General features: G+C 39.0%; 1 protein-coding gene across 1 annotated transcript in view; it reads right to left on the bottom strand.

Moving 5' to 3' along the window:
- LOC126291897 (persulfide dioxygenase ETHE1, mitochondrial) overlaps window positions 1–23,627 on the bottom strand; it is a 46,851-nt gene extending 23,224 nt beyond the window's left edge. The window contains exons 1-5 of the mRNA XM_049985626.1: window positions 23,611–23,627; window positions 22,872–23,049; window positions 22,542–22,686; window positions 9,772–9,957; window positions 8,349–8,531 (exon numbers count right to left, since the gene is read on the bottom strand). Coding sequence (XP_049841583.1) covers window positions 8,349–8,531; window positions 9,772–9,957; window positions 22,542–22,686; window positions 22,872–23,045 — 688 coding nt within the window. The 5' untranslated portion in view covers window positions 23,046–23,049; window positions 23,611–23,627. The remainder of the gene's footprint in view (window positions 1–8,348; window positions 8,532–9,771; window positions 9,958–22,541; window positions 22,687–22,871; window positions 23,050–23,610) is intronic.
- Between the last annotated feature and the right edge of the window lie 1,609 nt (window positions 23,628–25,236).

Raw genomic sequence — 25,236 nt, 5'->3', positions numbered from 1 at the left:
CCAGGCCAGGAGGATTACAACTGCCTATCGACAACTCGGAACCTACATTATTTGGCGAGTAGTTATCTTTACTCCCTAAATTATTTATATTCCACTGAGTTGTTCTCGTTTCTACATAAATTTGATAAAAAGGCTTAGAAACAAGGATTACATATGGCAAAAGGGTTTTCTATAAATTGAACAAGCTGCTAATCCAAAAACATAAACTTTAGGAACAGAAACAACTCGTGAAAAGTTATCTTTGGAGAACCACTCTACTTGGTTGTGAAATACAGCCAGTGTGGAAAACAGAAATCAAACTATAAGGGGCAGGCAAATGAAAACGAGGCAGACGGAAAAAAGTAAACTGTTTATTATTTCCAAAGTAATCAGCATAACTGTTAATAACTTTATCCCATTGTGAGATGGAAAAATGTTTGCACTGCCTTCAGAACCATGATTGTACCCATGTGTGCACCTCTTTGTCCAAAGCCTTTAGTATCTTTCTTCAGGGGGTCCAAAAATACGGATATCACATCAGGTGAGATTGGGACTGTATGGAGGATGCGTAACAGCTTCGCAGCGGAACTTCTACAGCATTGTCAAAACAACCTCAGCAGCATGTAGGCTCATCCACACATTACCATGGATGTTTTGACTATGCTGCTGAGTTTTGCTGGGAATCCCTTACACGCCCTCCACACATTCCAAATCTCTCCTCATGCAATTTTCATACTTTTAGAGCCCTGAAGAAAGTCTTTGTGGCCATCAATTTGCTTTGGACTAAGAGGTACACACCTTTGGTACCAAGGTTATGCAAAATATTTTTAGCAGAAATTCAATGTTTTTTTTATGTTTATAATATAACTAACAATTTTTCACAATGCTCTCCATGAGCATTTATACATTTTTCCATCCTTTGAAATCACTTCAAAAATACCTCAGTCCTAACTTCTTCGGGGAAGCTGCTTGGATCACTGTTGTATGTTGTGATAGTCCCTTTGTTGCCCACAAATTCTTTTCTTCGTGTTTGGGAACAGGTGTCATACGGAGTACGATCAGGTTAATAGGGTGAGTGCAGGAACACACAAACTTTTTCCTTTTCCACCAAGTCCACTACTCTGGAAGACCTGAATGCTGAGGCATGGTTGTGGTGCAAGATCAGGTGACCCTCTTCGACTTTAGGTGCAGTGACCTTCATGTGGTAATGACTTTCGACAGACATTCAGTCACATACCACTCGTCAGTGACTGTGTGACTTACGTCAAAGGTCACAGAGGTGAGATGACCCATCTTGGTGAAGAAAGTGGCCACCAGTGGCTTTCCAGAGCTCCTACTTCCCCAAACTTTTGTGGGTGGTTCCTTACCACAAAAGCAACATAGTGAAGATTGCCACTCACCTTCAGGGTCATAATGGTACACCAATGTTTTGTAACCTGTGACAATACTGTAAGTGTCTGGGCCACCCTTTGTCAAATTTTTCAAGCGTAAAGTAATACCAACCCATTCTTCTGTGTTTTGGGTCTTCTGCCAGGTAATGTCACACCCAACAGGCACATCTTTTGGTTAGACCTAAATGATCATAAATAATAGTCTGTGTCACAGTCATCCAATATTTAAGGTCCCTTCAATGTCACAAAATGTGAGATGAGGATTATCTTCGATAATTTTCCTCACAGTATCAGTGTTTTCTTGGATCACTGCCACTGCTGGATGACTGTGACAGGGTTCATCTTCAAACAACTGCGACAGATATTCCTGACCCTTGGAAAACTCTCAAAACCAATTTACAATGGTGGCATTAGAAGAGGTAGAGTCAGCAAAAACAGGTACCAGAGAATAGTGGCATTTTTCTGCAGTTAACTTCTTTCTGTAGTCATAATAAATCATTGCACTGCAATCACGGAGCAACAGATCCATCTCACACTGTGTCAGATTCTGCACTGCTTGTGTCTTTGCTTACCATACACAGTATGTTTTGAAATCCAGTGGTGGGGGAACTGGCGCCCACACTCCAAGGTTGAGATACAATGCTCTTTCAAACTGAACAAACTGAAACAATCCCATTGACATCAGACTTCCTGTTTGAGAGAGGCCAAAAACTTTCTGCACAGCCCTCATACAATCATAGTTTCACAGGAAACTGGAAACATTTTTCTATGAAGGCACTGAGTGTCTTGTCCCACAGCAGAGTAAATACTGTTATTGAAATAATAAACAGTTTACTTTTTCCGTCTGTCTTGTTTTCATTTGACTGCTCCTTACCACAGAAACCCCTGTAGAGGAGGCTGCTGAAGACTGGGTGGATGACTGAGTAAGGAATGAAGATGGCCTACAATGAGTCAAGCTGGAGGGAAAAAACTGTAAGAAAGAACACCATCAACTAGAGGAGATAGATAGGAACATTAATATGACACATGTCACTGATAACATCTGTAGTCGACAAAATAGTGGAAGGAATGTATCAGGCCACTGGTGATGTAGGATACAGCAGTTATGCAGAAATGAAAAGGATAGCTGGCAAGCAAAAGGGCTGGGGAACTGCATCATAAAGACCTTATGATTGATGACTGTACCAACAATGTGATATTCCAATCACAATTGAAACCAATTGTACTGAGGCTTTATTGCAGCTGGGGTTCTGCTTTCCACATTGACACTGTTCCTCAATTGGTAACTGGCTCTCACTATAAACATGGAAAAAATGGTCAAACATATTAAGTCTATGAAAGAAAAAATTAACCAGAAAACTACCATCAAATCCCTCAGCTCCTTCATCATCACACCACCACCACCACCACCACCACTACCATTGTCAGTGTCATTATCATCATCCAGGCTTTCCTCACCCCCAACCACCACACAAGACCTTACAAGCAAATCCCCTGGCTGCTGTCCACCTCTCACACACTGACATACACAATTCCCATTTCCAATAAACTCAGAATTACACCTCCATTATGCTCCTCCCTAAACACCCAATACCACTGAGGCCTCAAATGCCTCAACACACCACTCTGCCATGGCTATCAATTTCTTATGTCAAGCCTTGAAACAAGATCCACTCTATACGATATCCTATAGACACCACCCACTGTTGCCTTTTGTTGGCCTTCTAACCTCCAAACGATGATGTCAAAATTGTGACATTCTCAAATTGTCATCCCTGCAGCAAATTGTCTCTTGTGTGTTCACCACCACTATTAAACTAGTCCCATGTAATCCCTTTTCACCTGACTAGCACTTACTCCAACCCCACCACTCTCTCTCTCTCTCTCTCTCTCTCTCTCTCTCTCTCTCTCTCTCTCTCTTTCTCTCACCCCCCATCCCCCCTCCTTCCCCTACCCTGCTGTGCTTCACACTACAGGTGGACCCCTGTCACTCTGTGGAGCAACCTGCCCTTTTTAACCTTCCTCAATCTATTCCCCATCCTCCCCCTACCATCCAAGTACATCTACATCTACATCTACATCCATACTCCACAAGCCACCTGACGGTGTGTGGCGGAGGGTACCCTGAGTACCTCTATCGGTTCTACCTTCTATTCCAGTCTCGTATTGTTTGTGGAAAGAAGGATTGTCGGTACACTTTTGTGTGGGCTGTAATCTCTCTGATTTTATCCTCATGGTCTCTTCGCGAGGTATATGTAGGAGGGAGCAATATACTGCTTGACTCTTCAGTGAAGGTACGTTCTCGAAACTTCAACAAAAGCCCGTACCGAGCTACAGAGCGTCACTCCTGCAGAGTCTTCCACTGGAGTTTATCTATCATCTCCGTAACACTTTCGCGATTACTGAAAGTAATGAAGCACGCTGCTCTCCGTTGGATCTTCTCTGTCTCTTCTATTGACCCTATCTGGTACGGATCCCACACTGCTGAGCATTATACAAGCAGTGGGCGAACAAGTGTACTGTAACCTACTTCCTTTGTTTTCGGATTGCATTTCCTTAGGATTCTTCCAATGAATCTCAGTTTGGTATCTGCTTTACCAACGATCAACTTTATATGATCATTCCATTTTAAATCACTCCTAATGCATACTCCCAGATAATTTACGGAATTAACTGCTTCCAGTTGCTGACCTGCTATTTTGTAGCTAAATGATAAGGGATCTATCTTTCCGTGTATTTCGATATCTACCATTTTGTCATCTGTGTGACATTCTAGAGAAGGAACTACAATGCAGTCTTCCTCTGTGAAACAGCTTTGGAAAAAGACATTTAGTATTTCGGCCTATAGTCTGTCATCCTCTGTTTCAGTACCATTTTGGTCACAGAGTGTCTGGACATTTTGTTTTGATCCACCTACCACTTTGACATAAGAGCAAAATTTCTTAGGATTTTCTGCCAAGTCAGTACATAGAACTTTACATTCAAATTCATTGAACGCCTCTCGCATAGCGCGTAATTTTTGTTTGTCTGCAAGGCTTTGGCTATGTTTATGTTTGCTGTGAAGTTTCCTTTGCTTCTGCAGCAGTTTTATAACTCAGTTGTACCACGGTGGCTCTTTTCCATCTCTTATGATCTTGCTTGGCACATACTCATCTAACGCATATTGTACGATGGTTTTGAACTTTGTCCACTGATCCTCAACACTATCTGTACTTGAGACAAAGCTTTTGTGTTGAGCCATCAGGTACTCTGTAATCTGCTTTTTGTCACATTTGCTAAACAGAAAAATCTTCCTACCTTTCTTAATATTTCTATTTAAGGCTGAAATCATCGATGCAGTAACCGCTTTATGATCACTGATTCCCTGTTCTGCATTTATTCACAAGAACAAGAATCTATTTATTTTAAACTGGTCCATGTGTTACTTCTGAAAGCCAGAGAGATTGTCACTTTTACTTTTATGTGTCTATCAGTAGTTCTAGGTGTGCTGGCATAAGTTGTCACCAGCACACTCTGTCGGGAAAGAGGTTGCAAGAAGATAAATAACAGGCGCTGAATAAAGTGTGCCTATCAGGAGAGAGGCCAAAGACAGACTCGCAAACAACGCGCTGCCAACACCCTCTCGACTGCCAGTATTTAGATTGCTGCTGTGGACCAGAGGGCCCAGTCAGTCACAGTCAGCCTAGTCACAGACAGAGCCAGTCAGAGTCTCAGTCAGTACATAGGGACCAGTGTAGTGTTAGTAGTGGGACTTGTACTTCACCAGCAGTGAGGCAAACATGGATTATTAGGGAAAAGCTTGTACTACAACACATGGACCAGTTTAAGATAAATAGATTCTTGTTCTTGTGAATAAAGAACCATTTAATATATGTGTGCAGTTGTGTTATAGAAAGAGGATACTGGCCATCAAACAACATTCTCTCCTTGCTTCCCATGGTACAAGACTCTACAGTGGCAACGATGATACAAAACTAGGATCATTCAATGTTAGGGGACCTAATTTTAAAATCATTCAATGTTACGGGATCTAAATTTAAACAGTCCTTACTCGACCCTCTCCAATTTTGATGAAATCATTACAGGATGTATTTATGCACTCTGTATGAAGGCATACCAAATTACAGCTTGACAAGTAATATGGTGGGACCCTAGCCATGCACAGCTTTTTCCATACTGCAGCATACATGAATAAATCACAAAGATTGCTTTACTGTTGCTCATGACAAGAGGACTCCCACTCTGAAACTTCGTACATCTGCTCAACCTTTTGGGAACAGCCTGATTGCTGAACAACATGTTCTCAGCGTATGGCAGATTTTCACAATCCACTCATGACTCTTGACATGACGAATTCGGTTCACATGTTAGCATCTTGAATCTTATGACTAAATGACTTTCTTGTGCTCATATTTTCCTCGTTTGCAGCCAGCCGGCTTGTTGTAAGGCTGTGCAAGTGGTGTCTTGACTGCCCAATTAAGTACTGAGTCATGCAAAATTAAAATAAACTCAAATAAATTGATCATTAGTTTTTTCTCTGATTTTCAAATGAGCTACTCTCAACAGTGTAGTTTAGATTTGATTTTTCATCACACTGTTGAAATGATCTCATTTTGTTTGGTCATCAAGTTTGTTTCATTTTTCAGACAATCCACTTCAAAGATAATAATGTTCAAAATCATGCTTTGTCTTCTATTATGAGTAAAGAATGCGTGGACTTTTTGAATATGCACATTTCAAAACAATGTAAAATCTGTTAAAGCTGTTATTGCTTGTCTTTGATATTCTTAAAATAAAACTTAATTTGATCCACCTTAGACTTTTAGAAATGTTTCTTTCTTCATTTACATTGTTTCTTGGCTCTTTTGAAATTCACAACAACAATTTTCACCATCAATAAAGATTTAATGTTTTTCAAATGAAAGTATGCCGTGTTTTTATGTTTAACAGCTGAGAACAAAGTCTACTGGAAATTAGTATCAAACTGTAGCCTGATGGATGTTAATGGCAATAGTTCAAGGGAGTGCAGCATTGGTTTTGCAGGTAATTCTACATGACATCTAGCAACATTTTACCATTCTTTCTGAGACGCCAAAATCCTGCATTACTTCTTTTATAGTTCACCTTTGAGGTGATAACATCAAAATCTTCAATATTGCTGACTGCTTTGACAACTACATCTTTTCGTTCAGTTCTTTAATCAATAGCTTACGTTCTAAGCATTCAGGACATGCCTTACCTTGCAAGGTGTTTGAAAATCTTTTGGATCAGTCTCCCCAGCAGCATAAATGTTCTGTGCAGGCACTTTTTTTTTTAACCTCTGGCATCCCTAACTGACACCCGATGAAGGATCAGATGTGGGTTATGAGGAATGTATTTCCTTTGTTTCATTTTATGACTATGTCGAATCCAACTCCTGTTGTAATTGTTTTTTAGCTGTAAATTGTCCTCGAACCCTTTGTCATAGCTTTCAAATGGTTCAAATGGCTCTGAGCACTATGGGACTTCTGAGGTCATCAGCCCCTAGAACTTAGAACTACTTAAACCTAACTAACCTAAGGACATCACACACACACCCATGCCCAAGGCACGATTCGAACCTGCGACCATAGCAGCGGCACGGTTCCAGACTGTAGCGCCTAGAACCGCTCGGTCACCCTGGCCGGCCATAGCTTTCAAATGATCCACTGTTGCAAAGTAACAACAGAGAATATCTTTTATACGGAATGGTGTTTCAGACTAAAAGGATTACAACAGAATTTCTGTAGAAGTTCATACTTTGCAAAAGCAACGCTTTATGAAAAAAACATATTTGGGCAAGACATAATTCACTTCTTCGATGAAGTAATTGTTGCTTTTGTGCTAAAAATTCTTTTATTTCTTTGACATCTTTTTGAGATGCAAATGTTGCCAGGTGACCTGCAGAATTACCTGCAAAATGAATGCTGCAATGTACTGAAATGTTGTATTGAATATCCATCAAGCTGGGTGAATTTCCAAAATAGTGAGAAAGAGCCTAAATAAACAGATAAATTTCTGGAAAGTCACAGGCAGAGGTAATTAATTTTTATTTTGAGGAAAATAAAGCCAATCAGTGACAGCTCTAACAGATTTTACATCTTTCCAAAGGTGCATATTTAAAAAGTCGACACATTCTTTGCTTGTAATGGCAGTCAATTATGATGTTTTTGAACTTCTTTATTTCAACTGGTTTGTCGTAAAAATAAAATAAGCTTTTCCTGATCAAACAAAATCTCTTTTCAGTTGTGCAACCAAAAATCGAATCTGAGATTTGAAGACCACAAAAAATTTATGAATACATATTTTGAATTAACTTTAATATCGTGCTGGCTGGCTGCAAACGAGCAAAAAATCACTATCAGAAAGTCATTCTATCATATAATGAAAGCTGCCAAAACATGATCAAAATTTGTCACGACAGGATTTCTGAGCACCTGTGATAAATCTGCTGGACACTGAGCAATTTTCAGCAACTAGGTTGTTGACCCAAAAGAAGTTGAGGAAAATCACCAAGTTTCAGCGTGAGAATCCCCTAAATCACGAGCAACAGTAAAGCAAACTGGGTGATTTATTCGTATCTGTCACAATAGAGAAAAACTGACCACACTGTACTACATACCGAGCTGCAATCTGGTACAGTTTCATGTAAGGCCTAGATGTACATCCTGCAAAACTTTAATTAAAACTACACATTTCATCTCCTCATGGTAAGGAGTGGCCATCAACTATATTATGTTGCACAGCAGGCTTCACAACTGAATGCTCTAGATGACTAGTTGTTACCTACCACCACAAGCATATTTTATTTCATCTGGAATTTTCTGTCAATGTATATTAAGGATTTTGTCAAAACTGGACAAATGTGTTATATTGTGTAAATGGGTGCATCTTTAGATGAGTAAGTAAGATACTATTACAGCTTCACTGAAGTCTCTTATCATATGACAAGTTCCTTACCTTTATAGTCATGAGCAGGGAAGATGCGGAACGTATCTGGCAGAGTGAAGATCTGCGTGTGCACTGAGTGGTACAATGTATGGGGGTTACCCTCCTGGAAATCTGTCCGCCCACAACCACGGATAAGGACAGCATCACCAGTAAACACGAGCCCTTGATCGTGGCTGACATATGTAACACACCCTGTAGAGAAAAAACTATTTGTCAACCACGGTGTTCCATAGCTACAATTACAGATGTGGACATTAACACTGAAAATAAACTGTTACAAATTGCATTAACAATTACCATTAAATTACTCTGAACTGCTGCTGCTTACTCAGAGCACATTTTACGTAGAAAATTCAGCTGGTAACTGCCACTTTGAAAACAGCTCCTGTTCCTTCAGTTTTGTTAAACAACTGGTTTAATGTCTTACTGCTTTCTTAATACTTAATACACACAATGGCATTTATCATAGAATAGCAGTTGTCTACACTTGCAACAAGGCAGGTCTGTTAACAGAGAATATTGTCACTTATCATGTATTTCACCAAATCCTCAACTCTTCACTCCACATGACAATATAATTCTTCTGAATTTTCTTGCCTTGTGTGTGATAGGAACTTGTTGATGGCCTTTGAACAAGAATATATATCCCCCACACAGGACATTACTCAGTGGCCCAAGTCTGCATGGAAATTATTTGTGTCTGGAAATTACAGTTCCAGCACTAGTATTAAGAAGTAAACATACTGTGCATTAAATGTAAGAATTCTATATCTCCTAAGAGGCCTTTACAAGGTGTACAGCTGTCTACTATACAAAGTAGCCTCACTGCTCAATGCTGCTAAATGACTACTTTATCAACATGCCGATTCCATTTTAGTACCTTACACAGCTGGTCTCTCCAAGAATTTTACATGTGATGATAATTTAGTATGTAATCATTAATGTTAAATTTGTGGTACAAATATGTTACTTTTGTTTGCTTGAAACTGCAATATAACTATGTAAGACCTTCAATCACAGATTCACGAGATTACTGTAAGGGTACAAGCAGTTTATCATATGGCACTTCAAAGATTTCTGAACTCAGCTTAAGCTCCATAGCCCTTGTGGAAGCTGACAACTATATGCAAAGACACTGTGTTACTATGATATGATTCTAAAATATTTTTTCAAGGTCATGCTGTCTTGTATACAGGTGAACCTTTGTAAGTAACTGTCACTTTACTTGCAAGTCTTGGACACCAGGTCAGAGTACTACACACAAAAACCATATTCTAATGCGTACCTGTACTGCCTAGCTCAAGATTTAACATAAACAATTGTTTCCATGAGCCAATTATCAGTTATTAATAAGAACATAGGCTACATAATACAAAATAGAAAACAAAAATTGCAGTAACATTTGACAACAAATGTTTAAAATTTTACCAACCATTGGTATGCCCTGGAGTCGGTCGGACTTCAAGTTTGTGCCTCCCAAATTCAACATTCTGGTATGGATCAACGAACACATCAGCCATTGCACCGCTGGCACGTGATATCAGACTACGAGAACCAGGCAGGAGTCTCTTTAGAAGGCCAGTTCCAGTTATATGGTCAGCATGTACATGTGTATTCACTGCAACAAAAGATGGAATTTCTTTAGTATGGCGAAACCAATTGAGGACAACAGCAGTTCAAAAACTTTATTTTAGCCTGTCTTCTTCTCTATGATTAACAGATGTCTCCTCATCCCATCTTTGAATTTCTCACAAGACCTAACTGAAGCAACTGCACATCACACATGTTGAATTTGTCTCATAGATGAAAGGACGCTAAATTAACAGGGAAGGATGAACAGAGGTGTGGGGCGGGTTATGCTGGGGGGAAAAAAAAAAAACCACACACACACACACACACAGTTTGTACTAATCACACACTTTCACGTGGCCCCTATACCCATGTGGAAAGTGCTGGGAGTGATGTTTTTGACTGGCTTGTAGCAAATTGGCTGTTGGGACAAGTCCCACCACCTCATCCATGGGCAGCCATTTTACAGCTTACAAAAGAAAAATACATGTAATGTGTCAAGATGTTGTAGAAGTGACACGAAAGTCGATGGCGAATTGCTATATGGACTAGGAAGTCTTTTCCCTCATTTTCCTGGATAATAATAAACCCTGTGGAGGCCCGGGAAAAGAATAGGCCTCCGGTATGTTCTGCCAGTTGTAAAAGGCGACGAAAAGAACAAACCACTAATAGGGCTATCCCTCCTTTTAGTGTGATTAGTTGGTTCAGGACACACCTAAAGAAGTCTCGGACAAGTGCTGTCATGGTCGGGGACAACGCTTGAACCCTATGCCCGCCCACAATGGTAACGACACTGCTAGCCAACTGGAAAATGATTTAAATCCAAATAGAGTTGTTTTGCAGGATATGCTTCCTGCAACCACCCTAGAAGGAAAACAAAGACAGAGGATGAGATGGTCAGATGAAGTTAATCGACACCTTATGTTCTGTTGTTATCAAGCAACAAACCTACGAACCAGCACAACTGGATACAGATCACAAGTATACACAACATTTATTACCAAATACACAGAATTAAAATTTTTAACAGAACAACAACTAGCTGATCAGATCTGTGTAATAATCAAAAATAACAGGATACCCCAGTCAGAATTACAAAACATCAAACAACAAGTACAATAAATACTGGAACAAAATAATGTGCAATCAGAAGAAGAAGAAGAAAATACAGTAATGGACTCAAACTTCTCAGAGCAAACAAACAAAGAACAACACACATCAATTAAACAATCAGAGGAAAACGAAATCTTAAGACTGCCACCAGAACAAGTACAAATAGAACACGAAGTGAGACGCATGTTAGATATAGAAGAAAAATTTCAGCTGACATATATAGAATACAAAGACACAAATACAGACATTAGACCATTCTTGCATAGGACGTCAAATAACCCACAAGTCGAAACAACAATAAAAACCATCAACACAATCATACACAACAAAATAAATGAAAACAGAACTATGGAAAAGTTACAACTACTGGTTTATATAACTACACTAAATATACACACTAGGCAGAGATCAGAACCAACCAACACACAGAAGAAACCCACAAAACCAGCATGGCAACACAGGCTACAGATCAGAATAGAAAAACTGAGAAAAGACATTGGACAGCTAACACAATTTATAAGACATCAAATGTCAGAAAAAAACAAACGAAAAAGGTAAGGTAAAATCTCACAACAAGAAGCGATAGAGCAGTTAGATGAAAAGAAGCAGAAATTACAAGCATTGGCCAAACGACTTAGAAGATACAAAAAAAAGTGAAAACAGTAGAAAACAAAACCAAACGTTCAACACAAACCAAAAGAAATTTTACCAGACAATAGATAACACACACATTAAAATAGACAATCCACCAAACATAACAGACATGGAACACTTCTGGAGCAATATATGGTCAAACACGGTACAACATAACAGGCATGCACGGAGGATAGAAGCAGAAGCAGAAACAGACACATACAAGATGATACGACAAATGCCTGAAGTGATAATTTTGCAACATGAAGTCACCAAAGCAATTAATTCTACTCACATTTGGAAAGCCCCTGGAAAAGATAAATAGCAAATTTCTGGCTAAAGAAGTTCACCTCAACACATTCACATCTAACTAAATTATTTAACATAATGATGTAAATAAAATAGAAAGAAACTTCCACATGGGAAAAATATATTAAAACAAAGATTCCAAGACTTACCAAGCGGGAAAGTGCCGGTAGACAGGCACAATAAAATAACACACAAACACACACACAAAATTTCGAGCCTTCGCAACCGGCGGTTGCTTCATCAGGAAAGACGACGAAGCAACCGCCGGTTGCGAAAGCCGAAATTTTGTGTGTGTGTTTGTGTGTTATTTTATTGTGCCTGTCTACCGGCACTTTCCCGCTTGGTAAGTCTTGGAATATAAATTATTTAACAGTTGCATTGCAGACCCATACACATTCCCTGATACACTTACACATGGAATAACTTATGTGAAACCTAAAAATCAAGCAGACATAGCAAACCCAGCTAAATACCGCCCCATAACATGCCTACCAACAATATACAAAATATTAACTTCAGTCATTACACAGAAATTAATGACACATACAACACAAAACAAAATTATAAATGAAGAACAAAAAGGCTGTTGCAAAGGAGCACGAGGATGTAAAGAGCAACTGATAATAGATGCAGAGGTGACATATCAAGCTAAAACTAAACAAAGGTCGCTACACTACACATACATTGATTACCGAAAAGCTTTTGATAGTGTACCCCACTCATGGTTACTAGAAATATTGGAAATATACAAAGTAGATCCTAAATTGATACAGTTCCTAAACATAGTAATGCAAAATTGGAAAACCACACTTAACATCCAAACAAATTCAAATAATATCACATCACAGCCAATACAGATTAAGCGTGGAATATACCAAGGAGACTAAGTCCTTTCTGGTTCTGCCTTGCTCTGAACCCACTATCCAACATGCTAAATAATACAAATTATGGATACAATATATTACTGGAACATACCCACACAAAATCACACATTTGCTATACATGGATGATCTAAAACTACTGGCAGCAACAAATCAACAACTCAACCAATTACTAAAGATAACAGAAGTATTCAGCAATGACATAAATATGGCTTTTGGAACAGACAAATGTAAGAAAAATAGCATAGTCAAGGGAAAACACACTTAACAAGAAGATTATGTATTGGATAACCACAGCGACTGCATAGAAGCGATGGAAAAAACAGATGCCTATAAATATCTAGGATACAGACAAAAAATAGGAATAGATAATACAAATATTAAAGAAGAACTAAAAGAAAAATATAGACAAAGACTAACAAAAATACTGAAAACAGAATTGACAGCAAGAAACAATTGGAGTAGTGAAATGGAGTAACACAGACCTAGAAGCATTCAATACACTTACACGATCATAATGTCACAAATATAGAATACATCACATACATTCAGCAACAGAAAGATTCACATTAAGCAGAAAGGAAGGAGGAAGGAGATTTATCGACATAAAAAACCTACATTATGGACAGGTAGACATTTTAAGAAAATTCTTTCTAGAATGAGCAGAAACTAGCAAAATACACAAAGCAATCACTCATATAAATACATCGGCTACACCACTGTAATTTCATAACCACTTCTACAACCCTTTAGATCACATAACATCAACAGATACAAAGAAAGTAAATTGTAAAACGAAAACACTACATGGTAATCACCCGTACCACCTAATACAGCCACACATCGATCAAGACGCATCCAACACATGGCTAAGAAAAGGCAATATATACAGTGAGACGGAAGGATTCACGATTGCAATACAGGATCAAACAATAAACACCAGATATTACAGCAAGCATATTATTAAAGATCCCAATACCACAACAGATAAATGCAGACTTTGCAAACAACAAATAGAAACAGTAGATCACAACACAAGCGGATGTACAATACTAGCAAATACAGGATACCCCAGAAGACATGACAATGTAGCAAAAATAATACACCAACAGCTTGCCTTACAACATAAACTTATAAAACAACACGTTCCCACATACAAGTATGCACCACAAAATGTACTGGAGAATGATGAATACAAATTATACTGGAACAGAACCATTATAACAGATAAAACAACACCACATAACAAACCTGACATCATACTCAGCAATAAAAAGAAGAAATTAACACAACTAATCGAAATATCCATACCCAATACAACAAATATACAAAAGAAAACAGGAGAAAAAAAATTGAAAAATACATCCAATTAGCTGAGGAAGTCAAGGATATGTGGCATCAGGATAAAGTTGACATTATACCACACAATATCCACCAGTACATCAATGCAATACAGCTACATCCAAACTTGTATATACAACTACAGAAATCCATAATTATTGATACATGTTCAATTACCCGAAAGTTCCTAAATGCAATATAACATATACCGTACAGTTAAAAGGAAGTGACACTTGATCAAGGTCCACGTCACTTTCTACTTTTGACCAGACATAACGTCTGAGATAAGAAAGAAATGATAATAATAATAACAACAACAATAAACCCTATATGTGACACTACAAATGAATAAACACTACTTTCAGAATAGCTACTTACTTTTCCAGCACACAATATTGTTATGTACGTTAAGGTTGATGGCAACCATAAACATTCTGAAGCAGCACAAAACTGGCCGACTTTCACCAATAAGAGAGGGGCCAAATGAAACTGTATGATTAGTAAAATACACCGCCTCTGTCAAGATGACAGTATTAACTCTTAAACTTTTTTGTTAATGCCCTGCTCCCTAGTTCCCAACCACTACCCACCTTAGTGGCCAAACAATAATGTAATCTGCAGCATTGCACAGTCAATAGTGAAGGTTGTCTTTTTCAGAAGTCACCCATACTTTGAAACAATAGGTACCATTACTGAGTGAGTCAACTGTTGTAACTCAGACACCCAACACAACCGAGAATGTTAGTACAACTTTATGATACCGTCGCATGTACGCCTCTCACCATAACATACACTGAACTCAATAAGACAAGGCAGATGAATGCAAGAGTGTAGCTTGACAGGGTTTAAATAGACCCTTGCCTGTGGCAGGCTCTATAAGAAGTTCACCAAAAGGTTCCAATGGCTCTGAGCACTATGGGACTTAACATCTGTGGTCATCAGTCCCCTAGAACTTAGAACTACTTAAACCTAACTAACCTAAGGACATCACACACATCCATGCCCGAGGCAGGATTCAAACCTGCGACCGTAGCGGTCACGCGGTTCCAGACTGAAGCGCCTAGAACCGCACGGCCACACCAGCCGGCAAGAAGTTCACAGTATTGCTCTTTTGCAGCGCACTAACTGGGTGACAACACACAGCTAATGCGTGCACACTTCATTCCTCTTCCCTCAGGGAACAACTCAAATTTGTGAGATGTCCAGGGCGTCTTCCACTGAGAGACCCTGACCGAGATGACATGTCGATACTGGAGCATACGGTCGGAAGAACTTGCGGCACGGGCAGCACACTAGTCCGCCTTCTCGAGTCAACCCGTACGGTAAGATGGGTGACGATGGCACCAGCTCCGTGCCCCCATCAGGTTCAGGACCTGGTGCTGAAGGTGCTCCCACAGTTGCTGGCTGAGGCAGAGGAGAAGGCTCCGACATAGATAGCAGCTGCATCAGTACTGGTAGCAATAGTGGAAAAGCTGTGCTTGGTTCGTCCACTGGTGATGGGGGACCCCTCATATGTCGTGGCAAGGACCCAGCCGCATCAGGTGATCCATCTAGTGACACAGACTGGTGGGCAACATCGATGTCCCAGCTGGGGTTGTCCGGTCATCTTTGCACAGGCACAACTTATTATAATAACATGCACAGAGGTCCTTCTCCATATAGACATCACAGAGACAGTGCACGTGGCATCAGGAGATGACAACGAGAATCCATTTTGGGCGATGACCAAACCCCTGTGCCCAGATAGCCACCCCAGGCTGGAAATGAGATGATGGCTACACGGGTCGGTATCCCTGGCCAGGCCACAAGAGATGCAGGAGCGTCCGGGGATGACGCCCATGGAGCGTTTCAGTGAGGCTGTTGTCGCCGAATGGTGTGAACCGATAGAAAGATAGAAACTGATCTGAGGCAACGTTGGACTTGGACCGACTCACGTACTCGTTCATTTGTGTTCACCTTTCGGCCACACCACTGGACTGCAGGTGGAAGGGTGGGGCAAAAATGTGGCGAATGCCACTGGCATTGCAGCAGGAGGCAAACTACTGTGACACAAACTGAGGGCCATTATCAGAGACCAACTGTGCTGGAAGTCCTTTAATGGAAAAAAAATTCAGTATGGCTGCCACATTGGCAGAGGGCAAGTTGATGTGCAATGGAGACCATATAGGAATCGAGAAAATGCATCAATTACTATTAGCCAGTATACATTAAGGAAACAGCTGGCAAAATTGATGAGGAGATGGTCCCAGGCCTGCAAAGGTTGCAGCCAAGGAGGCAACACTGTCCTCAGGGCAGCTTGCCATGATGCACACTGTGTCTGGACCAGCCAGAAAACAGGAAAGTATGTCAGAATTCACACGTTTAGCCTGGAGCAGAAGTTGACCTAGTAGCTGTACCGAGGGAGGAACAGCACCCAACATTGAAGGCAATGTGCTGCTTTGTCTGGCAACAATGCTGAGAGGTTACAGCAAAAATAACAGCTTGTGACCCATTATAAGATGGAATTTTGCACTATACAGGAAAACATAAAACTTCTTTATGGTATAAACAATGGCGAGGGCTTCTGTCTTTATTTGTGAATATCTAGTCTGGGCTGAATTAAGTATCTTAAACTGTGACACAAATGTTCACCTCACAGTGTTCATGGTGAGTAGTTAGAGTATCTACTGGTATCTTCATAGTTGAAGAAAACTATACTGTTTCTAGTTTGAGTGGACACTTACTAGAACAATTAACAGCTGAATAAAAATGCTAAAACTGCTTGTTATATTTGGGCAGCTGACCAGGCTCCCATTCATCCACTAACAATGAATTAACCTCTTATCAACCTGTAGGTAGTTGGTATGACACTGCAAAAATTTTTAGAATGCGAGTCACACTGTTGCCATTATGAGCTAGGATGGCAGACAAATCTCCAGCCAAACTGAGGGTTACCTTTATGTCAGCGTGTGATATACCTGCAGTTTAAATGTGTGGTACCAGAAGTGACATTCCAGAAGCTTCACATATTGGTTGATCATCTCACTGGAGGATGAAACACTATGTGAGTGGACAGTATCCTACTCTCAACCCAGTGACTGTAACTTCCTTCCGTCAGTATGTCTAGGAGGAGGCTCACCGTGCCTGGATGGTCAATTTGATCGTGTGCAATTCGTTATTTACCACCTTTGACCACTCGTCTTCCTACCGATGCATGATCATTCTATCTGAAAATGGGGTGATGGTATGCAGGGGGATGGCACACCGAAACACAATGCCTCATCCACAAGTTTTCTTGACTGGTTTCTCCACGTCTTTTTGTGTCTCATACACCAAGCAACTTTTAGTCTCTCAAATTTAATGACGTGGCTTAATCCCTCAGACTTAGGATCCAGTTGTGCTCTAGTGTCCCCTAAGAATATTGCTTGATGGTACTGCAAGTGCTACTTATAAAATACATCCTTGTTCTTAAATATTTTGACAATTGCAGTAATATTAGACAACAGAATGACAACTTTACTCACACACTATGAATATATTCAAGTCTTTTATACTGAATACACAGTCTATGGTGAAATAATCCAGATCATAATGTTGCTGAACCTTAACTGCATCTAGAACTGAGACCCATAACTCACACTATGATGCACAGTACATTCTCCTCACTCCTGTTACACTTCTGAATGGTGCACAGAAAAACAATTAGTCCTCTATATCTGAACAAACCCAAACTTCTAAGACTATAGTTTTTACGCAACACATTCGTGTACATCTGAATTTCATCAAGAGCTCTGGAACCTGTACAGAAAATTGGAGTAGAGATCAACATAAATGCCATTTCCACCCTTTTTATTGCTCACGAAAATGACACATTATTTGTTGTACGACCATACAGCGAGACCTTCAGAGGTGGTGGTCCAGATTGCTCTACACACCAGTACATCTAATACCCAGTATCATGTCCTCTTGTACTGATGCATGCCTGTATTCGTTGTGCCATACTATCCACAAGTCCATCAAGGCACTGTTGGTCCAGATTGTTCCACTCCTCAATGGCAGTTTGGCACAGATCCCTCAGAGTGGTTGGTGGATCATGTTGTTCATAAAGAGTCCCTATCAATGCATGTTCTACAGGGTTCATGTCTGGAGAACATATTGGCCACTCTAGTCGAGTGATGTCGTTACCCTGAAGGTAGTCATTCAGAAGATGTGCACAATGGGGGTGTGAATTGTCGTCCATGAAGACGAAGGCCTCAGCAATATGCTGCCGGTATGGTTGCACTATCCGTCAGAGGATGGCATTCACGTATAGTACAGTCATTACAGCGCCTTCCATGACCACCTGCGGTCTACGTCGGCCCCACCCCAAAACAGCAGGGAACCTCCACCTTGCTGCACTCACCAGACAGTGTGTCTAAGGCATTCAGTCTGACCAGTTTGCCTCCAAACACGTCTCCGATAATCATCTGGTTGAAGGTATATGTGACACTCATCAGTGAAGAGAATGTGATGCCAATCCTGAGTGGTCCATTTGGCATGTTGCTGGACCCATTTGTACTGCACTGCATGGTGTCATCGTTGCAAAGATGGACCTTGCCATGGATGTCAGGAGTGAAGTTGCACATCATGTAGCCTATGCACACAGTTTGAGTCATAACACAACATCCTGCGGCTGCACGAAAAGAAATTATTCAACATGGTGGCATTGCTGTCAGGGTTCCTCTGAGCGATAATCCATAGGTAGCGGTCATCCACTGCAGTAGTAGCCCCTGAGCAAGGCGTGTCATCGACAGTTCCTGTCTCTCTGAATCTCCTCCATGTCTGAACAATATCACATTGGTTCACTTCGAGATGCCTAGACACTTCCCCTGTTGAGAGCCTTTCCCGGCACAAAGTAACAATGTGGACATGATCGAACCACAGTACTGTCTGTCTAGGCATGATTTACCTACAGACAACACAAGCCGTGTACCTCCTTCCTGGTAGAATGTTTGGAACTGATTGGCTATCGGCCCCCTCTGGCTGATAGGCACTGCTCATGCATGGTTGTTGACATCTTCGGGCAGTTTTTAATGACATCTCTGAACAGTCAAAGGGACTGTGTTTGATGCAAAACATCCACAGTCAATGTCTATCTCCAGGAGTTCTGGGAACCGGGGTGATACAAAACTTTTTTTGATGTGTAGAACATGCGCCACATTTCTCAACATGAGGTATGTTACAAAATATTACTAGGTATTTCACTAATAGTTCTATTCATCATCAAGGAATTTACATTTGCCAAGGAATAATGAACAAAAAACTCAAAACAGTATTTTCTATAAGGGAGTAAAATTGTGTAAAAATTGCCCATGGAAATGAAAAATATAACTAAAACAACTGTTTTTTAAATAAAAATAGAAACAGCTACAACAATTTTCATAAGTTATGCATAATACATGATCAAATACTACTTGTGGACTCAAGAGTAGTAGTTAATCTTTATAAAAGGAATAACTACACCATCCTGTCACATTATAATACTTTTGCAAGAAAAATGAGTGCCATAATCTGTAGTGCACAATAATAATACCTCATCATTCTCCAGAGTTTAACATCTTCCTCTTGCTGACTCAGATTTTCAGGAGGACTGAGGGGAGGACATGAAGACATTCATAGGTTATAGCGGCATGTTTACAAACCTGGAATCAGTTTTCTGAACGTTCAGGGTTCAGCAGTCATCGGCTGGTATCCCTGATATGTGCAGTGACAAAGAGCAAAACTTTTGTTTACAAAATAATTTACCTGGAGCAAACTGAATATATTAAAGAACGCTGTACAATAGAGAACAATGGAATTAGGCACTGGAACTGTTAATACACTGACTTCTTATACAGGGCGCTGGCGTTTACATTATCTGGCCACCCTGACTGAGGTTTTCCCGAATCATTTCAGGCAAATCATGGGATGGTTCCTTCATAAAGGTCATGTCCGACCACCTGTCCTATCCTCCTAAAAGCATTCATACATACTCAATGTTTCTGTATATTTCTGAGCATTTATTTTCACTTTATTATGGTGACAAATCATATATCTACATCTACATCCATACTCCGAAAGCCACCTGACGGTGTGTGACAGAGTCCCTAAATTAATAAATAAAATAAATAAATAAATGTTTTAACTGTGGTACTCAATGCTAACAACAACCATTTATTTATAGGAGGTATTCAAAATATTAAGGGGAACGAGTGAATTAACACACACTCTTCAGGATACAATGTTTTGATATACCTCACTCTGACCACATTAAATGGAATATTATGTGGCTTTCATATATGCTGGTATAAAGATGCAAATGTACTATGACAAAGTTGCATGACTACCAGCACTTCATAATATTTTCATGCCTCTTTTCTAGTCCATCCCATACAAAAGGTTCCTATTAGCCAATGACATATATATAAACCCAACAGAAAAAAAACATCTGAACAGGGCATAATTTGAAGTTCGAGGAAGAAAAGCCAGAAGCACATTTAACTAATTTGTCCACAGTAACACGAGTCAACTGATGCGTTTTATTTGCAGACATACTACACATTCTGTAATACATACATTCATGCAGCTGGGCAGACTTGTCTGTGCAATACAGCCATAAAAGACAATGCACCAATAAGCTAGATTACTCTATAATATGTGACTTGTGATGAGTTCTTCACACAAAAAATTCTCACGATCAGCACATGAAAGTGTGTCGGTAAACTGTGGCAGCATCTTCTGTATAAACTGCGACAGATGAAATTTTGTCCAAATATTTTTATTCTGTCACATGAGAATTGCTAACTTTTTCTAATGTAATTAATAAATTTAAACTTTGAGGTGACTAACAATAGCCAAACATCACCTTTCCACCAAAACTTATGTGACTATGTTTTTTGATTTTAGTCTATGTTATTCCACATTTCTGTTTGCATGTGTTTTTCATGCATGTAACATTCAACTAATAAATAACGTATGTGCATTCAACCATCTTGTTAGTTCATTTATTCGACCACTGACAACAGTGACTGAAATAACTGCAACTTTTTCAGTAGATACACTTTACTCTACATCATTTTTCTGACTTCAAAAACAGGAAAGTTTTTTGAAACACATTCATAAGTGAGCTTATTAGTTTAACTGGATATGAAAACACGTATCCATGGCAAAATTTGTCACTGACTGCTTGTACTTATATGTTTCAATGAAGATAGTGTAATGTATTAAAAATTAAATGTTATAAAGAATTAATGCTATGAAAAATATATTATGCTGAAGTACACATTGGGGTAATGTCACAATATGAAGTGTGTTATTCCATAAAGATGCTAATAGCCCAGTTTTTTTAAAATTATTTTTGTATGCCGAGTTATGTTTAATGTAAGAAAACTACAAAATTACAAGGAGGCAGAATGGCTTATCTTCATGAGGTGAAACTCCAGTAGGCCTACTGCCAATACACACATTTAAAGGTGCAAAAATTATCTTACTTTTTAGAACTGTTAGTTCCTTTCTCATGAAGAAAAGAGGAATATGATTCATGTGTCCCTTGTTTCTAACTTTTCCTCACTGAGCATGGAACCAATAGTTTCGCAAGCTAGGGTAGCTTTTGTTATTTATGTCTCTATCAAAAGAAATACAATTTCACCTCCTGAAGATACAAAAGCCTACAAGCCAAATATTCCTTCTTATTTTAATTCTGTAGGCTAGTGTGCTTATACAGTTATATAACTATGTTTACATGTTACTGGATTTGTGTATATCAACCAGCATTTATACTGTAAATAAACTGAATGTGACTGCTTGTTGTAGATCCGGGTGGCAGGGAGACGATATCTCCAAAGTTGTAATAACATTTTATTTGTCTTGTTTCATTCTCATTCTCACTACAATTTGCTTTTTTTGCATGTTGAATAATACATAAGGGGACACTTTCCATAGTACTGCAAAAAATATTGGAATTAAAAAGAGTTGTCCGTGAAATGAGTTATGCCAAATGTATCTTAAGAAAATGTATCCTATGTTCACAGTAATTAAAAAAGGATGTCATATCTTACAGTATCTGTAGTACTGACTTCAAGCAAACTTACTTTGAATTAAACATAAAAGTAACATATCATTCCTGATTTCTACAGGGTAATTAGCTTAAGCAATCAAGAAGTTTAAGAATTTACATTTATTTTTAATGTCTCTCAATTTTAGTCAACCATATGTCTGTTCCTACACAGCATTTACTGGTAAATTTTTGTCTCTTAATGTTTAATGGTATTTCCTGATAGACATAAATACGAACATTTGATGGAATCTGTTAGTTTGAAGATAGTTTGTCTCACATTCACTAAGCTCATTCTTTACTTACTTGCATATTTCAATGTGAGTCCTAGCTCTGTAATGAGCTTTGCATCTCTCTCGGCCATTTCCAGTACAGGGTCAATAAGAACAGCTTCTTTTGACTTTACGTCAGCCAGTAGATATGTGTATGTACTGCTTTCATGATCATATAACTAGATATTTTGGAGAAAAAGTATTAATCATGAGTATCAAAACATTTCATTGAGCAGCATCTAAAATGACTAACTTACATATATATATATATATATATATATATATATATATATATATATATATATATATATATATATATATATATATATATATGTACGATATATACACATTCTGTGTCTCTCACCTGTCGGAAAAAGAAATCCTTCGATAATGGTATCGTTTCCGTCATTTTTATATAAGTAGTGTCGAGACCGGTTCCAAAAATTGAACGTTTCGGTCCACTATTTACGTTCTTGATGCTGTTATGAATAACCCGTTTCCCCACACAAACGACGAGATAGCTTTTCTTAAAAAGCATTTCACTGCAACAGCAGAATCGCGGTGTCAACACCTCTATATATTATCTGGTAACAACATAGTAAGCCGGAATTTATCATGTCATGTTTTCTGGCAGATAACGAAGGGACAGCATGAATATCATGCCATCACACTTAGAATTTTTCGTGTGAACTGTTCACGCTATGTACCTAAACAAACGACGTTCGACGCATTATTTAGCATGACTAGCTAGGTTGTGTTTTGTTTCTCGGAATAGATAAGACGTCACGAATGACAGGCAGAAAGTAAATTATCTTCCTCAGTCTGTGGGTGGATTACTTAGTGGTAAAGTGGGATCAAAGGGGCTAACAGGTGACTGGTCTCTCTTTTTAGAGTATGGCTCCGTCACGGCCGCCTCTGATTCGTGAGTGAACTAACATATTTATTTACGTTATGAAAAAACCTTAACCAGGGTGGCCAGATAGAGTAAATTCCATCCTCACGAATATACAGTGTATTGGATGACTGTGCCATGGTGGCTACCCTTTGGAAGCATAAGGTGAAAATGTAAACACACGAAATGAAGTGAGTTATAATTAACGTACTCGTTTAAGTAAACATATAGTCTCAACTTGTGGTGAGACGACCAGTTAATTATCGCTCCTTAGTATTTCACTGTCCTACGTATTTTATTAAACTACCGTATCGCTAAAAGAAGACAACTACACACCTGCTTGTCTTATACAATTAGACTGACAAGAATACTGCCCTGTCCCTCGCAATTTGGTCTTCAGACAACTGCTGTGTTTACGTTTGACAACTAAAAATATAGCAGGAACCGAGGGAGTGTGACGTGCGAGCTGTATACGGGCTCTCTCCGTTGGAACTGTGACGCTTAGGATAATTCTGAGCGTTTTTTTCTGATTTTTGTTGTTCTTCTTTGACCTTAAACGTAATATCTTTAGCGCCATCCATGTAAATACCACCCCAAAAATAATATTTACCTGTAGAGGCTTGTTATTGTTATAGAAATGTCCTGGAACTTGATGCGCAGTACTTTTTCGTCAAATATCGCAAATTTTATAATTTATTATTACAGTGATAAATACACATAAAAGAAAGGAAATTTGGGCCGGATTGCACTTAAAAACAAAATCTCACTTGCATGTAAACGATCAGCATGTAGCCGTATTTACCAAATAATTAGTGATGTGCATATAAAGTGACTAGTTCCACATCATAATGATTATTCGTGCAAATGATCCATGGGGTGAAGTGGAAACTTCCAAGCATTCCTTACGGGGTTTTGGAGAAACTGAACTCGAAGGCCCTAGGTAGTGCACTATACAATAATTATGGAAAATGACAACTTAGTTTTGTTCCGTTTCTGAACAAAATCCTGCCAACAGTACTTAGTCTTAATAGATTCGATTCATTTAATTGAGATGATGCATGCGCAGATTATTGCATAAGCTGCAAGAGACTGGAAGCACCCAAAGTATGCCAATCTAGCACCTTCTATACTAAACACCTTTGAAATGATTCTCAGAGCAAAATGCACTGAATTGAATCATTGGGAAATTTTGATTACATGATTCTTCAATTCAAGTTTTGACCAGCATGCTTTTCCAACAATTTTTTAGTTTTGTACTTTTTCTCTCTCTTTGTAAACAATATGTGGTGTTTACTAACACTTATCGTTTAGACCCTCTTCAATGAGTTGAGTCATTCTAACTGCACCTATCCATCTAGTAAAAGTGATCAAAATGGATACTTTGTGAAGTAGATAACCACACATATTGCACAAGCTTTCTCAAATATCATAAAATTTTTGCACTCATAATTTACTTCTTAATGGTATTTGTTGATAATAATAAAAGTAAACTTCATTTGCTTTCTCATTTACACATATGCCATACAGGATAGACAAATGCTTTATGTAGATTTGGCCACCTCATTTACGATCCAGAGGGGCGATCTGTATTCTAGTCAAAGGTCTTGAACAATTTAAATTTCACTTTTTCTTCTCCTTCATTTCAACTTATAGGGAGTATAGCATGTTACAGTAGTCGTCTATTGTATTATATATCCAGTCTCATTCTGCCTTGATATTTAAAGTTTTTATTTTGTAGGAGGGGGGGGGGGGGGGAAGGGTGATCTTTCATTTTCCATTCATCGCTGATGCACATTCCAAACTGTTCTGGCATATTCTTTCAGTGTATGTGTATATT

The sequence above is a fragment of the Schistocerca gregaria genome, chromosome 9, assembly GCF_023897955.1.
Source record: "Schistocerca gregaria isolate iqSchGreg1 chromosome 9, iqSchGreg1.2, whole genome shotgun sequence".
NCBI lineage: Eukaryota > Metazoa > Arthropoda > Insecta > Orthoptera > Acrididae > Schistocerca > Schistocerca gregaria.
Note: the sequence above shows the minus strand (reverse complement) of the source record. Positions and strands in the feature narration are given on the sequence as shown.